This window comes from Gracilinanus agilis, chromosome 1 (assembly GCF_016433145.1).
Source record: "Gracilinanus agilis isolate LMUSP501 chromosome 1, AgileGrace, whole genome shotgun sequence".
Lineage (NCBI taxonomy): Eukaryota > Metazoa > Chordata > Mammalia > Didelphimorphia > Didelphidae > Gracilinanus > Gracilinanus agilis.
The window spans coordinates 62,946,782-62,960,032 of NC_058130.1; the positions used below are offsets into that span (position 1 = coordinate 62,946,782).

At 51.4% G+C, this 13,251-nt stretch overlaps 1 protein-coding gene across 1 annotated transcript; it reads left to right on the forward strand.

Moving 5' to 3' along the window:
* Positions 1–163: 163 nt before the first annotated feature.
* On the forward strand, positions 164–12,859 carry ABTB1 (ankyrin repeat and BTB domain containing 1). The gene is made up of 12 exons (XM_044669021.1): positions 164–244; positions 4,077–4,139; positions 4,998–5,053; positions 5,393–5,537; positions 6,070–6,229; positions 6,848–6,893; positions 7,474–7,590; positions 7,709–7,827; positions 8,031–8,129; positions 8,542–8,709; positions 10,939–11,139; positions 11,344–12,859. The coding sequence occupies exons 1-12, from the start codon at positions 189–191 to the stop codon at positions 11,548–11,550; spliced, it is 1,437 nt and encodes a 478-aa protein (XP_044524956.1). The 5' UTR covers positions 164–188; the 3' UTR covers positions 11,551–12,859.
* Positions 12,860–13,251: the final 392 nt, after the last annotated feature.

Here is a 13,251-nt window from a genome sequence, read left to right on the forward strand (position 1 = left end):
GCCGCCGCAGCGGCCGCCCCGCCCCGGGGGCGGAGCCGGGCCTTCGGGCCTGCAGTGTTTACATCCGCCCCGGGACGGAGACGAGGAAGGGCCGTGACAGGGAAGGGCCGCCGCGGCTTTCGCCACTTCCAGAGTCTCACCGAACCCCAGCAGAGCCCGAACCCACCGGGTCATGAGCGCCCCGGGCCATGGACACCAGCGATCTCTTCATCAGCTGCAAGAAAGGAGACGTGTGCAGAGTCCGGTGCGGGGGTCTGGGGGGGCGGGGAAGGGCAACTAGGAGGAGGGCCAGGTGTGCAAAGACTGCGGCATGGGGGGCGAGGGGGATGGGAAAAAAGGGGTAGAGGGATGACTAGAGCTGGGGGATGGGAGATGTGTGGGAATGAAGGGAGGAGGGGGATGGGATCAGGTGTGTGATTGGATCAGGTGTGTGATTGGAGCCGTTGTGCCGAGAGGGGCCAGGAGGGGAGGGTTGAGTGTAGGTATTCTGAGAGTGGGGGGATGGCGGAGAGGTACGCTGAGAGCTGGGTGGGGCTAGGAAGGTGCAGAGATGTGCGGAAGCGGAGAGCTGGGGGCTTCAGGGGAGGGGCGTTACTCTGGTGCCTGGAGGGTACTGAAGTTGGGGGGTGGGGTGGAGTGGGGCTTAGGGCCCCTTTGGCTGTGGCCTGGAGTTCTGGGGTTCAGAGAACGGGGGCACTCTAGGATCTCCTGAGGGCCTTCTCCATAGCGTAGAGTTTTGCTCTTCACGAGGACCTGGAGGGTCACCCATCCATGCTCTGTTCCCCAGAGCCAGGACGTGGGCGCTCTGTTTGTGAGCCCTGAGAGTTAATGATGCCCCGCACCTGCACCCCCCTTGTCTTCAGGAGGGCCCGGAGTCACCCTCCTGGGAATTCAGGGCTGGTCTTTCTTCTTTCCAGCCAGAAGAGATGACTACCTGAGAATTTAAGCCCTGGGCAAGGCCTGCATGTAGTTGAGGTGGTCCACTAGGACATTCCTATTTCCTTCCTCCCTCTGCTGGCCTCTCTGGGCACTACACGAAGCTGCCCCAAGGAGGGCCAGGAGTCTAGATTCTCTCTCTGCCTTTTCCCTTAGTACCTGGTCTCCTACATGCACTACCACCTGCGGGAACCAGGTAGAATCAATGGAGCCCCTTCACAGAGGCTACAGCCTGGGGCTAGAGCAGACCTCTAAGGAGTTCCCTTTAAGAGGGATCCACTTCCTGAAGGGTTGGAGGTTTGTGTCTGGTGCCAAGAGCTTGGGACACAAGACAGCTAGGTGCAGGGGTAGAGGCTGGAGTTGAGAACTTGAGTTGGAGGTGCCCCAGAGGAGACCTTTCTCCCTGGTTCACAGCCTGCCAGCCTGAGCTCTAGCCCAATGAGGCCATCCTTATGCATGAAAGCCCCACTTCTTTGGAAGCTCTAACCCAGGCAAAGCTGCCTCCTCTCCAAGGCAGCCTCCCTGAGTCACTGCACAGTGGGGATATCTGATGCATTGTACTCCAAGGAGTGACTTTGCTGATGTACAAATGATCTCACCTCTCTCTTCCTTTAGAGAAGGTGGCCATTGGTCCAGACTTCACTTCCTTGTCTCCTGTCTTTCAGCATATCTGTCTTTCTTCCCTTGGGGCCCCACCCTTCATCCCGTATTCTTGACCCTTTCTCCCCCTTCCTTTTCTGAGTCTCATCCATCAGTTATTCTCTCTCTCTCTCTAGCAAATCTAGTCTAGTAATTCAATCACTCACTGATTTTCTCCAAATTCGCAGCGGTTTCTGATATAAGAAAATTCTTTTGTTCATCCTGTTCTCTTTTCTGCCTTTTATTCTTTCTAGCCATCAGTAGGTTTCTTTTCCTTCTTTCTCTTTGTTTCTTTCCTTCAATGGGAGTTAAGTGACTTGCCCAGGTCCATGCAGCTAGGAAGTGTTTTAGGCCACATTTGAACCCAGGATCTCCCGTCTTTAGACCTGGCTGTCAATCCACTGGGCCACCTAACTGCTCCCCAATAGATCTCTTAAGGAATTGTGTTTGTGTATTGTTTCTATCCACTTTTTACCCCTTACAAGCAGGGCTCAATGACCAGACTTAAAAATTGTTTTCCAGGGTACTGGTGACCCACCAAATCACAGGACTCTGGCCTTTTCTCAGGTCTCATCACCCCATACCTTTCAGCTTCATTTGATGCATCTTCTTGAAACTATCACACCTTTAGCCACACCACATTCACCCAGTTCTTCTGTCACCATTTGTTGTTTAATCCCCTTTACTGGATTCCCTTCTTTTCAGGCCCTAAACATGTGGCTTCCTTTGTTCACTTTCTACCTCTTAATTCCTTGACTTTATGCTACTGAATCTCCTCTGACTTCAAGTCTTACTTGTATATAGAGAACTATAGAGGAATCTGATGAACTGAGACAGCATCCTGGAGTGGAAAGATTTCAGACTCAGAACTAGGAGAGGCCCCAGTTCAAATGAAGCCTGATACCTTGAGACATTTAACCTTGCTAAGCCTCAGTTTTCTTATCTGTAAACAATGGAACTAAGAGTAACTAATATATTGTAACCTGCTTTCTATACTTAAAGAAAGAGTATCAAACTCAAATAGAACAGGGGCTACTAAATCATTCATAAGGAGCCTTGCAGGCTGCATATTAAATTAGAAAACCATATGTTGACATTATTTATGTCCTATTATAACTTAGAGTAGGCTGGTGATACAATGGACAGTGTCAGGCTTGAAACCAGGCAGGCTCATCCTCCCGACTTCAAATATGTCCTTAGACACTTCCTAGGTATGTGACCCTGTGCAAGTCATTTAATCCTGTTTGCCTTAGTTTCTTCATCTGTCAAATCAGTTGGAGAAAGAAATGGCAAACCACTCAAACATCTTTGCTAAGAAAACCCCAAATGGGATTGTGAAGAGTTGGCCACCACCAAAAACAAAGGAATAAAACTGAACTTTTATTTAATTAGTTAACTATTTCCTAGTGATATTTGAATCAGGTTAGGGTAGGAGCGGTTCCTTTGCCTTCAAACATTCTCCAAAATATGGGCTATTATTATTATTTTTGTCAGATCTGTAGTTTCAGCTTTGTAGGAAGCTTCCAATGAGAGGCTGTCCCAGTGCAGGTTGGCATCTTCTCTCTACAGCCTAACTCCTTGTTGGGGATGCTGACCTGTGTGTGTGTGTGTGTGTGTGTGTGTGAGAGAGAGAGAGACAGACAGACAGACAGACAGACACAGAGACAGAGAGAGAGAGAGAGGGAGAGAGTGTGTCTGTATGTCTGTGTGCCTGTGTGTGATAGGACCCAAGCCCAGGTCTCCCTGACCTGGGCTGGACTTTCTAACCACTCTGAGATGCTGCCTCTGCAGCTCTTATTATAACTCTGTCTTCAGCACCAGCTTCTCTCCTGAATGTCAGGCCTCTATTTCCAATTAGCCACTGGCAGTCTCCTACTCAGCATTCTGCCAGGATTGTAAGTTCAGCGTTTCTGAAACCAGCCTTATCTTATCCTCTGAAATCAGCTATTTCTTCTTTCATGCTGATTTCTGTTCTTTGGTTCATTCTCTTCTTTCTTGTCCTCCATAGCTAATCAGTCACCAAGTCTTAATAGTGTCTGTCTTTCTTTTTTTAAAAGTCATTATCTTCCATCTTAGAACCAATACTGTGTATTGGTTCCAAGGCAGAAGAGTGGTAAGGGTAGACAATGGGGGTGGTTGTGACTTACTCAGGGTCACCCAGCTGGGAAGTGTCGGAGACCAGATTTGAACCCAGGACATCCTATCTCTAGGCCTTGTTCTCAATCTTCTGAGCCACCTAGCTGCCCTGAGTCTTTCTTCAAAATCTCTCTTATCCACCGCCATCTTCTCAATTCTCATGGCGATTATCTGTTTTATAAGGAAAGGCCTCATCTCTAGTCTTTTTCCACTACTGCCCCCTCTCCCTTTCCCCCTCTGCTCCCCCACCTCTATCTCAAGGATCAGTGGAACTCCCTGTCTCCTTTTGGGGCTGGATGACCAAATTCTGCCCCCACTGAGGGACGAGGTATCGTGAAAACCTTTGCCTTCTTCTTCCCACTCAGGTACCTTCTGGAGCAGAGAGACGTGGAGGTCAATGTCCGGGACAAGTGGGACAGTACCCCTCTGTGAGTGTCCCCAATTTCCAATCAGCCAATCAGGAAGCATTTATTAAGGGCTATCCAGGACTGAGGAGAGACAAGCCCTACTCCAAAGAGCTTCCATTCTCATGGGGAGACCAAGGGCACATATAAACAAATAGCACAAATAGGAGGGAAATAAATAGAAATATTTACAAAGTAGTTTAATACAAGAGACTGTGTGAAAAAGAGCACTAGTGGGTGGGTGGAAGATGCTTGAGCTGTCTTAAAAGAAGAAGAGAGATGGCATAAAGTAAAGGAGAGAAGGGAATGCACTTTAGACGTAAGGGAACGGCCAGTGCAAAGGCATGGATGTGGGAGATGGAGCCTTATGTATGAAGAACAGAGAGAAGGCCAGTTGGGCTGGGTGGCAGAGTGTCCAGGAGTGGGAATGATGGCCATTTGGGCTGGACAGCTTGGAGCCAGATTGTTTAGGGCTTTAAAGACCAAACAGAAATGTTCTCATTTTGTGCTGGATGCACAAGGGTACCACTGGAATTGATTGAGTAGGGGATCATCTACTTTGGGGAAGAAGGATGGGAGGCCAAGCTAGGAGCTGGGGTCCTGAGTTTGTTTTCTAGAGCTCTTTAAAGCTAACATAGCATTGGGAAAGGGTTGGGAGGAAGGTTGGTTAAGCGGGACGTTTCCTTCCTTCCTCCCCCGTCCTCTGCTTTAGGGATGAGGACGCTGTGCCACAGCTAGTGAGTGCTGGAGCTGGAATGGGAAACCCGGGGCTCCTTAAAGCTTCTGCTCTTTGCACCATCTTAATGAATAGCTTTTTGCCCTTGTGTAAGAGAAGCACCTATTATAACTTGCTTTTCTGAGTGGACAATTTTTCTTCCTCAGATATTACGCCTGCTTGTGTGGACATGAGGAACTTGTACGCTACCTCCTGGCCAATGGTAAGTGCAAGAGGGGATGAGTGTGTGTGTGTGTGTGTGTGTGTGTGTGTGTGTGTGTGTAGACCCTTTTCTGTGGTCCTCCTATCCAATTTATGTAGGAGAGGCTCAGCCCCCCTTTTTTTTTAGCATTAACCCTGACAGCATCACCTCTTTCCCATCCTTTAAATTCGGTTTGGGGCTTGTGGGAGCTCTCTGGATCCCGAGCGGGTCCTAGGGAGTGTGGAGGTGTGGGGCTAGGAAGGGGTTTGTCTAGGGTGGATCCAATGAACTGAGGGCTGGGGGCAGCCAGAGTGGGGTAGACAAGAGGGAGAACAGGATGTGATCATCTCCTGCTCCCAGGAGCCAGGTGTGAGGCCAACACTTTTGATGGGGAGCGCTGCCTGTATGGGGCACTGAGTGACACCATCCGGCGGGAGTTGAGAGACTACAAGCAGATCACATCCACGCGAATGCAGAGGGATTATTACGATGACTTCCTGCAGCGGTGAGGGGCCGGGGAAGGCTGCGGGGCTCCCTTCTTCCTTCCTTAGGGCAGAGGATGAGGAGTACACTCCCGCTCACTAACCTCTCTGGGGCTTTTGAGTGGGCATCCCTTTATGCTGAAGAACCATCCTCAGGGGTAGACCGGAGCTCATTATGCCGCTTCCCACGGGGGTGAGGAGGCCAAGGAGTGGCACACATCACCACGCCAACGTGAGGTTTTCTCTAGGTGTCATCTCACGTCATAAAATGGGAAATGTCAGCATCTCCTTTTCCCCCTAGCAGATACTAAGCCATACAAAATGAAAAGAGCCAACTCATGGCTGGGGAGTGTTGGGGGGAGATAAGCCGTGTCAGGACGTAGCTTCCTCCCACTGACGTTCTGTTTACAAACCTTGGAGAAAGAGGGATCTGCTGGGCCTGGGAGGGACCTGGGGAGAGGACAGGGGGTGGGGAGGAGATGACGGCCACTTCCCCCTCATGGCCCATGGCCCCTTCCCCTCCGTGCCCCTGCCCACCCAGCCCCCTCCCCCCAGGCTCCTGGAGCAGGGCTACCAGAGCGACATCGTTTTCATCGTCCATGGGAAATCCTTCTGTGCCCACCGATGCATTCTCAGTGCCCGAAGCAGCTACTTCGCCAACATGTTTGACACCAAGTGGAAGGGGAAGAGTGTGATTGCCCTCAAGCACCCACTGGTATGGCCTGGGCCAAGGCCCTAGAGACACCCTCTGCGTCATTAAAGGGTCTGTCCCTAGTCCTTAGCCACTGGGGAGTAGGGAGAGTCACATTGTCTGTCCTGGTCATTTCCTTCATATGGCATCCTGGGCTTGGGCTCTCTAACACCCTGACCCCTGAGCTAGGCTCGGGCTCTTCCTCCCCACAACTTTAAGGCCTTGATAGTTAACGCCAGGGAGCAAAGACTTAAAGGGTGGCGAGAGAAAATCAAGCTCTGAGACGGGAGGTGGTGGGGTCAAATCTGGCCTCAGACATTTCCCAGCTTGGTGACCCTGGGCAAGTCCCTTAAGCCCCATTGCCCAGCCCTTACTGCCCTTCTGCCTTCCCTTAGAACTGATGCTTAGTATTGATTCTAAGGCAGAAGATAAGGGTTTAAAAACCAAAACATAACTTAAGGAGAACTGTCCATCTGGACTTAGAGGAAGGAACCCTAGAATTGTCTCACTAAGGAGGTACTAGGGGTCATTCCTGAGGGAGGAAGAAGGGAGTGGAGCTTTGGTCCCCTAAAAGGCTCTCCTCTTTCCTAAGAACTTTTTTTGGGGGCCCACGAACCCCTGACTTTTCCTTTCTTTCCACAGATCAATCCCATGGCCTTCGGCTCCCTTCTGCAGTATCTCTACACAGGTGGCCCCTCTCCTGGGGGCTGGTGATTGGCAGAGCTGGGGTGGCTGGGGGTGGGGTGGTCCTAACTCAGTACTCTCCCATCGCTCAGTTCAGTTCTGTCCATTTAGGACATGGGTATCGGCCGGAGCTCATTCTAAAGTGCCCAGAGAGTTTGGGATTAGGATGTAGGAGTCCTTCATGGGACAGGTGGCATGATAAGACAGTGCCCTGTGGTCATCCACCACTGAGAAGGGTTCCCTTCTTGATGTGGGCCGAGTAGGGGTCCCATGAATTGTGCTGGGCTGTGTCATCGGCAGGCCTTTGCCCCACAGTGTCCCCGGGCATGTGTGGGGCTGCAGTCACTCTCCAGGGGTACCATATCTCTCTGTGCCCATGGTGACTGGCCTGACCAAGCTTTGTCCTACTGGGCAACTTGGGAATTAGTTCTAAAATTTACTGATGGGGAAATGGAGGCAGGTTGCTATACATCTCACGTTTGTAGAGCTATTTAGAGAGGGCCAGGAGTCCTTGTTCTGAGCCCATCCGCCTGCCCAGCCAGGAGAGCAAAGCTTCTCCCTGAAGGTTTCATCACTCTTTTCAGGCCGCCTGGACATTGATGTGGAGCATGTGAGTGACTGTAAGAGACTGGCCAAGCAGTGTCAGCTGCAGGAGCTCATCACTGGCCTAGAGACCAAGTGCAAGAAGGCCTATGAGTTTGGTGAGCCCCATTACCGCTGCCCATCCACACAGGCAGCAGGCAGGACTGGGGCTTCGGCCAGGTTGGGTCAGACTGGGCAGCCTAGCCTGTGGCTGAAGCTGTGCTCTTCCCTTGGCAGTGGCCTCTAAGCCGGGGACATGCGTGAAGGTTCTGACCATTGAGCCTCCCCCTGCTGACTGCCGGCTCCGTGAAGACCTGGCCCTGCTGGCAGACTGTGCCTTGCCTCCAGAGCTGCGGGTATACCCAGGCACTGCCCAAAGCCCTGTCTTTTCCAGCCCATGAGGGGGGACCTTTTATTCTCCCGTCCGAAGGGTTGGCTGGAGGATGAAGTGGAGCCTCAGCTTTTGAGGCGGAGGTGGGGGCCCCAGCAGGCCGGTGCTTTGAATCTGGCTGCCCCCCTGGCTGCCAGCCCAGGCTCCCCTTCCTGCTTCCTTCCCCAGGTGGGCTTTGGAGAGCTGCCTTTTGACAGTACGGACAATTTCAGCAGCTGTCCCGACGTCTGCTTCCGTGTGGCCGACTACAACTTCTTGTGTCACAAGGTTCCCGTCTACCTCCCCCTGTTCTAATTTCTAAATCCTCCCAGCGTCCTCACTGAACCCCACTCTGTCTCTTCCTCAAGCTCACCTTGTTCTGTCTTGCCAAATGTTTGCTCGTTCCCAGATCCTTTATGCAGGAGGTCAGTGGGATGTGGGGCTCATTTTTTTAGAGGTGGGTGGAGGCAAAGGCCTTGGAGAAAAGACCTGGACCCTTAGGGGGCAAGGATCGCTGGTGCAGAGAAAAGAGTGCTGGCTGGGGAGTCAGGAAGTCCTGGTTTCAAATCCTGCCTCTGACATTTATGAGCTGTATGACCACGGGCAGGTCACTAAACCTGAAGGCTTTGGACTGTGGTTCTCTGACGGAGCTGGTGGAGGGTCCCCTGGAGGGTGACCCCCGTCCTCCTGCCTTCCCTAGGCCTTCTTCTGCGGCCGGAGTGACTACTTTCGGGCCCTGTTGGAGGATCACTTCAGTGAGAGTGAAGAGCTGGCAGCCTCTCCTGGCCTCCCTGCAGTCACCCTGCACGGCATCTCCCCCGACATCTTTACCCGCGTGCTTTACTACGTGTACAGCGATGACACTGAGGTCAGGATCCTCGGGGGGCTCCCCACGCTCTCTTTGTTCACTTACTTCATTTCACGTCTTTCCAGCATTCACAAAATGGTGCAAGGAAAGAGAGGAAAACAAATAGCAGGCCCTACTCTTGTGGAAGTGGGTCATTGCCTAGTTGGGGGCACCTGTGTAACAGAGAAGACTGTGACCCACCCAGTATGAGGAATAGAGATTGACCGAGGAAAAATTAGGGTGATCCCACTAGGCTTTGGAGAGGGGCTAGACCCTTACCGAATGACAGAATCTCACAGGCCATCTGGACCAAGTCCACACAGCATCCCTAGCAAGAGGCCATCCAGCCTTGGCTTGAAGCCCTCTGGGGATGGGGAGCCCATGACCTGCAAAGGCAGCTCAGGGCATTTTGGGGCAGATACCAGGTTATTAGTCCTTCCCTCAGTAGTCCTCACTGCCTTCTGCTGGTGTCTCTTACTCATCCCCAGCTTTCCTAAAATGGAGCCCTCAGGATTGACAATGTAGCCCGCCTACAATCAGGGAGCCTGGGACTGCTTGTCCCTTCCCTCGGTTGGACCGAGTGCCTCATCACCTGGATTCCAGGAAAGCCTCCAGCTTTCTTTCAGATGAGTTGCTGCCCTCCAGCTGGGCTTCTCTCATCTCGTAAAATGAGATTTGTAAAACGATGTTCTGAACTTGATTTGTTTCAAGAAACATTAATTAAGCCCCTATATAATATATGACATATATTAATATAAATATTAAGAACCCCAAAGGGTGTTCAGCACTGTGCGAGGTAGAGGATACAAAGATAAAAGGAGACCAATGTTGCCCTTAAGGTACTTACCATCTCCTGAATTGAAAAACAAACTTCTCTTGTACTTTTCAGTTGATGAGCTTTTTAGTCTGTCCCCCATCCCACTCCCCAGTCAGAAGGAAAAAAAAGGGAAAAAATCCTTTTACGTTAAAGTAAAGTAGTTTGCATTCTCCTTTACATGTCTAGTTCATCTTTTTTTTTTTTTTTAATTGAAATTTAAATGTCATCCTAGACTGAGAGTTGGAAAGGACATTAGAGGTCCAAATCCTTTCACGTTCCACATGGGGAAACTGAGACTTAGAGTGGTTGGGCAACTTTCCCTGGTCATACAGCTAATAGTGGTAGCAGACCAGGAAATCAAACTTGGGGTCCAGGACTCCAGATCAGTGCTCTTCTCATTGTACTTTGCTGCCCCCCAGTGTTCTAACATGTCATGGATTTTTTTTTTTTTTTTATCTTGATTCTGCTGCCCAATGACTTTGGATCCTTCCTAGCTTTGTGCCCTCTAAAGATTTGATGGATCCACCATCCATGCCTTCATCCAACTAATTTGTAAAACTGTTAGAACAACCCAGGGCCAAACATAGTTGGAGACCTCACTCCAAGCTGATGGGCCAGTCTTTGGGTCTGGCTGTTCAGCTGGGTCCAGCTCACACCTAACCATGCTATCTTCAGTTGTCTATAGTTCTTTCTTCCTGATCATCTGCTAATCCTGTCTGAAAAGGAGACAGAGATGGTTTGACCGTCTCTTTATTAAGCATTCTAGAATGGGTCGATTTTGATAGATGGAGATATGTAGGGGAAGACATCCGGGCGAAGGAGAATCATGTCATAAAGGATGGAAAGCCCAGGATGGATTAGGGGACGGTGAATGAGGAGCCCCTCATCGGTGGCATGCTCTCTGCCTCTTGGACTGTGCTCAGCCCTTGTGCCTCCAGTTGTTCATGTTCTCTGATATTATTTTGGATTTATTTTGGCTGTGGTTTGTATTTACTTGTCTCTGTATTTGTTTCCACTCCATCCTCCATGCCCCTCATAGAATATAAACTCTGGAGGGCAAGGATTCTTTCATTTTTGTTTTTTTATCTCCAGTGCCTAGCGTTGGATTGGATCAGGTTAAATATAAGGTACGTGAGAAGGTGAACTTAGCATGTCACGTACCTGGCACATAGTAGGTGCTTTATAAATGATTCTTGGTCGGGTGAGAGAGGTCTCACCAGGTAGTTAGGGATCAGATTGTAGAGCTTCGAATGCCAAGCTAAGGAATATGACTTCATCCTTATAGAGCAGGGGAGTAGCCCTAGTGGGGAGGTGATTTGGAATCGGTCCCCTCCACTCTTCTTTTGGAGGCTCTTTCTGTAGTCCCAGTGTGGGGGGATGAGGTGCTAGACTAGAGCCCCCACTCAAGAGATTCTGCCCCGTCTGCCCTGCAGCTCTCTCCTGACATTGCCTACGATGTTCTGTGTGTGGCTGATATGTACTTGTTGCCTGGCCTGAAGAGGCTGTGTGGTCGGAGCCTGGGCCAGGTGTTGGATGAAGACAATGTGGTCGGTGTCTGGAAGGTGGCTAAGCTGTTCCAGCTGACTCGGCTGGAGGACCAGTGCACAGAATTCATGGCCAAGGTCATCGAGAAGGTGGGCGCCATTGAGCTTGGGGGAATGGAGCAAGGAAGGCCTGGGTGGAAGGTTGGCCTTGGACCCCAGGGTGGAAGGCTCTCGGCACGAGCTTCTTCCAGGTACCCAGACTGGCAGAGGGGGGGTGCTCCCTAGGCTTGCACCCCCCCCCACTCCCAGCCCGGGACTTCTGGCCAGACCCTCATCCCTTCTTTCTTTCTCTAGCTGGTGGAACGGGAGGAGTTTGTAGCAGCTGTGAAGGAGGAGGCTGCCGCCGTGGCTGAGCGCCAGGAGACAGACTCCATCCCCCTGGTGGATGACATCCGTTTCCATATCACTAGCAACGTGCAGACCTACAGCGCCATCGAGGAGGCCAGCCAGAGGCTGCAGGTCCTGGAGGAGCTCTTGGCTAACATCGGTCTGGACTGCTGACTTCTAGACGCTGCTAACTGGGGGGGCTGGACGTTCTTCCCCTGCAGCCGAGAGCTGCTGTGTATGGCTTCCCCCTTGCTGCAGAGACGCATCACCCCAAACGCAGAGACCTGGCTGGGTCTGACGCCGTGGTAGCTGGACATGATTCTCTAAATGGCTTTGAGATCCGTGCCCCCACCCCCATCGCACCCCCTTCTCTCCCCAAGTCTGAGTGTCCGATGGAGAGGCTTTTCTCCAAGCACTGATTATATATCCTTGGGGTTGAGAACCCAAATCACTATAGGTCTTGAATCTTTGTTTCCAGAAGCTAAGAATGTAATTTTCAGCTAGGCAACAGAAAGAAGTACCGACGAGATAGATTTCTCTTCCTGACCACACGTGTGTGGGCGAAGCCCTCCACTGTCCTTGCTGGGCATCCAGATGTGCTCTCCACTCCTACGGGACACGGGCTGTGGAGCTCATTCTTCCCCAACCTGCCTTACTCCATCTGGGTCACTGGGCTCTCCCCGCTGGCCCCCTCACTGTGAGGGAGAAGGCAGCTCTGGGGCAAAATGTCCTCATCCTGCCTGTTGGGGGTCTTGTGGCAAAGATTAGCTTGCTGGCATCCCCTTCCTTTCCTCTGCTTAGAAGGATCAGAGAATCCTGGTCCCAGAGGAGGCATTGCTCCAGGGAATGACCACACATAGGCTGAGAGGCAGCCTCGTGGTCTCTAGCTCAGCCTCTGGATGGGAGGGAGAGAGGCAGGTGGCCTCCTTCAGGACCCCTGAGGCTTCCCTGGCTGCCCCATGGCACTGTCAAGAGTATACAGTCTGGGGCTAAGCCGAGTACTCCTGGTCCCTGGGACCCAGTGCTGGGTGCTTCCCTTTTTTTTTTTCCTTGCTCAAAGCACAAACAGATATCTCCCAAACTCTCCTGGTAGGGATGGGGGGTGAGGATTTTTGGTTGGGGAAATGAATCCTGAAAAAGCTGGGATGTTAAGGGAAAACTGGGTTCTCCCAAGGTCTCCAAGGCCAGATAAAGCCCAGGGATTGTGCTAAGCCCAGAGAAAACTGATCTGGGCTTGTGAGGAGATTCACTCCTCCTCCCTTTCATCCCCCTAGGCTGGTTATAGAAGCCTCCCCAGGTACCCTCACACAGTGAGGAGGGGCCGAGAGCTGCCCAGCACCACCTTCCCCTTGGAAAAACAAAACAAAACAAAACAAAAAAAAGCCCAAACTGCAGGTTTTCAGAGCTAAGATCTATTCTAATATATACTATTTAAAAATAAAACAGAGGAGCATGTGTGCGGCAATAAAAATATATTTCCCTATGATTATCTCAGCGACGGCTTGTTAATTATCTGGGGTTTATTATATCTGGGGCTTGGCTGCGTCTCCTCAACTGTTTTATTTTGGAAGCTGCTCCCTGGGGCTCTGTCTTCCTCATTTCCCAGCCAAGATCTGTTTTCTCTGCCTCCAGCAAATCCACCAGCCTTTGAAGGCATCGGTTTCTCGGCTCTGATGGCCTGTTGAGGCGTCAGCTCTGGGACTCTGGGTTCTGGACTCCTGCGCCCCAACTGGGATTTGATGGAGTTGGGGGGGGGAGGAAGGATGGGACCTGGCTTCCTCAGGGAGAAGCTGCTCCGAAGATCCAGGACAGCAGCAAACCTAACTGGGGATAGAGAAGCATCCACCCAGGAAAGGCTGGATCCTAAGCAGTGAG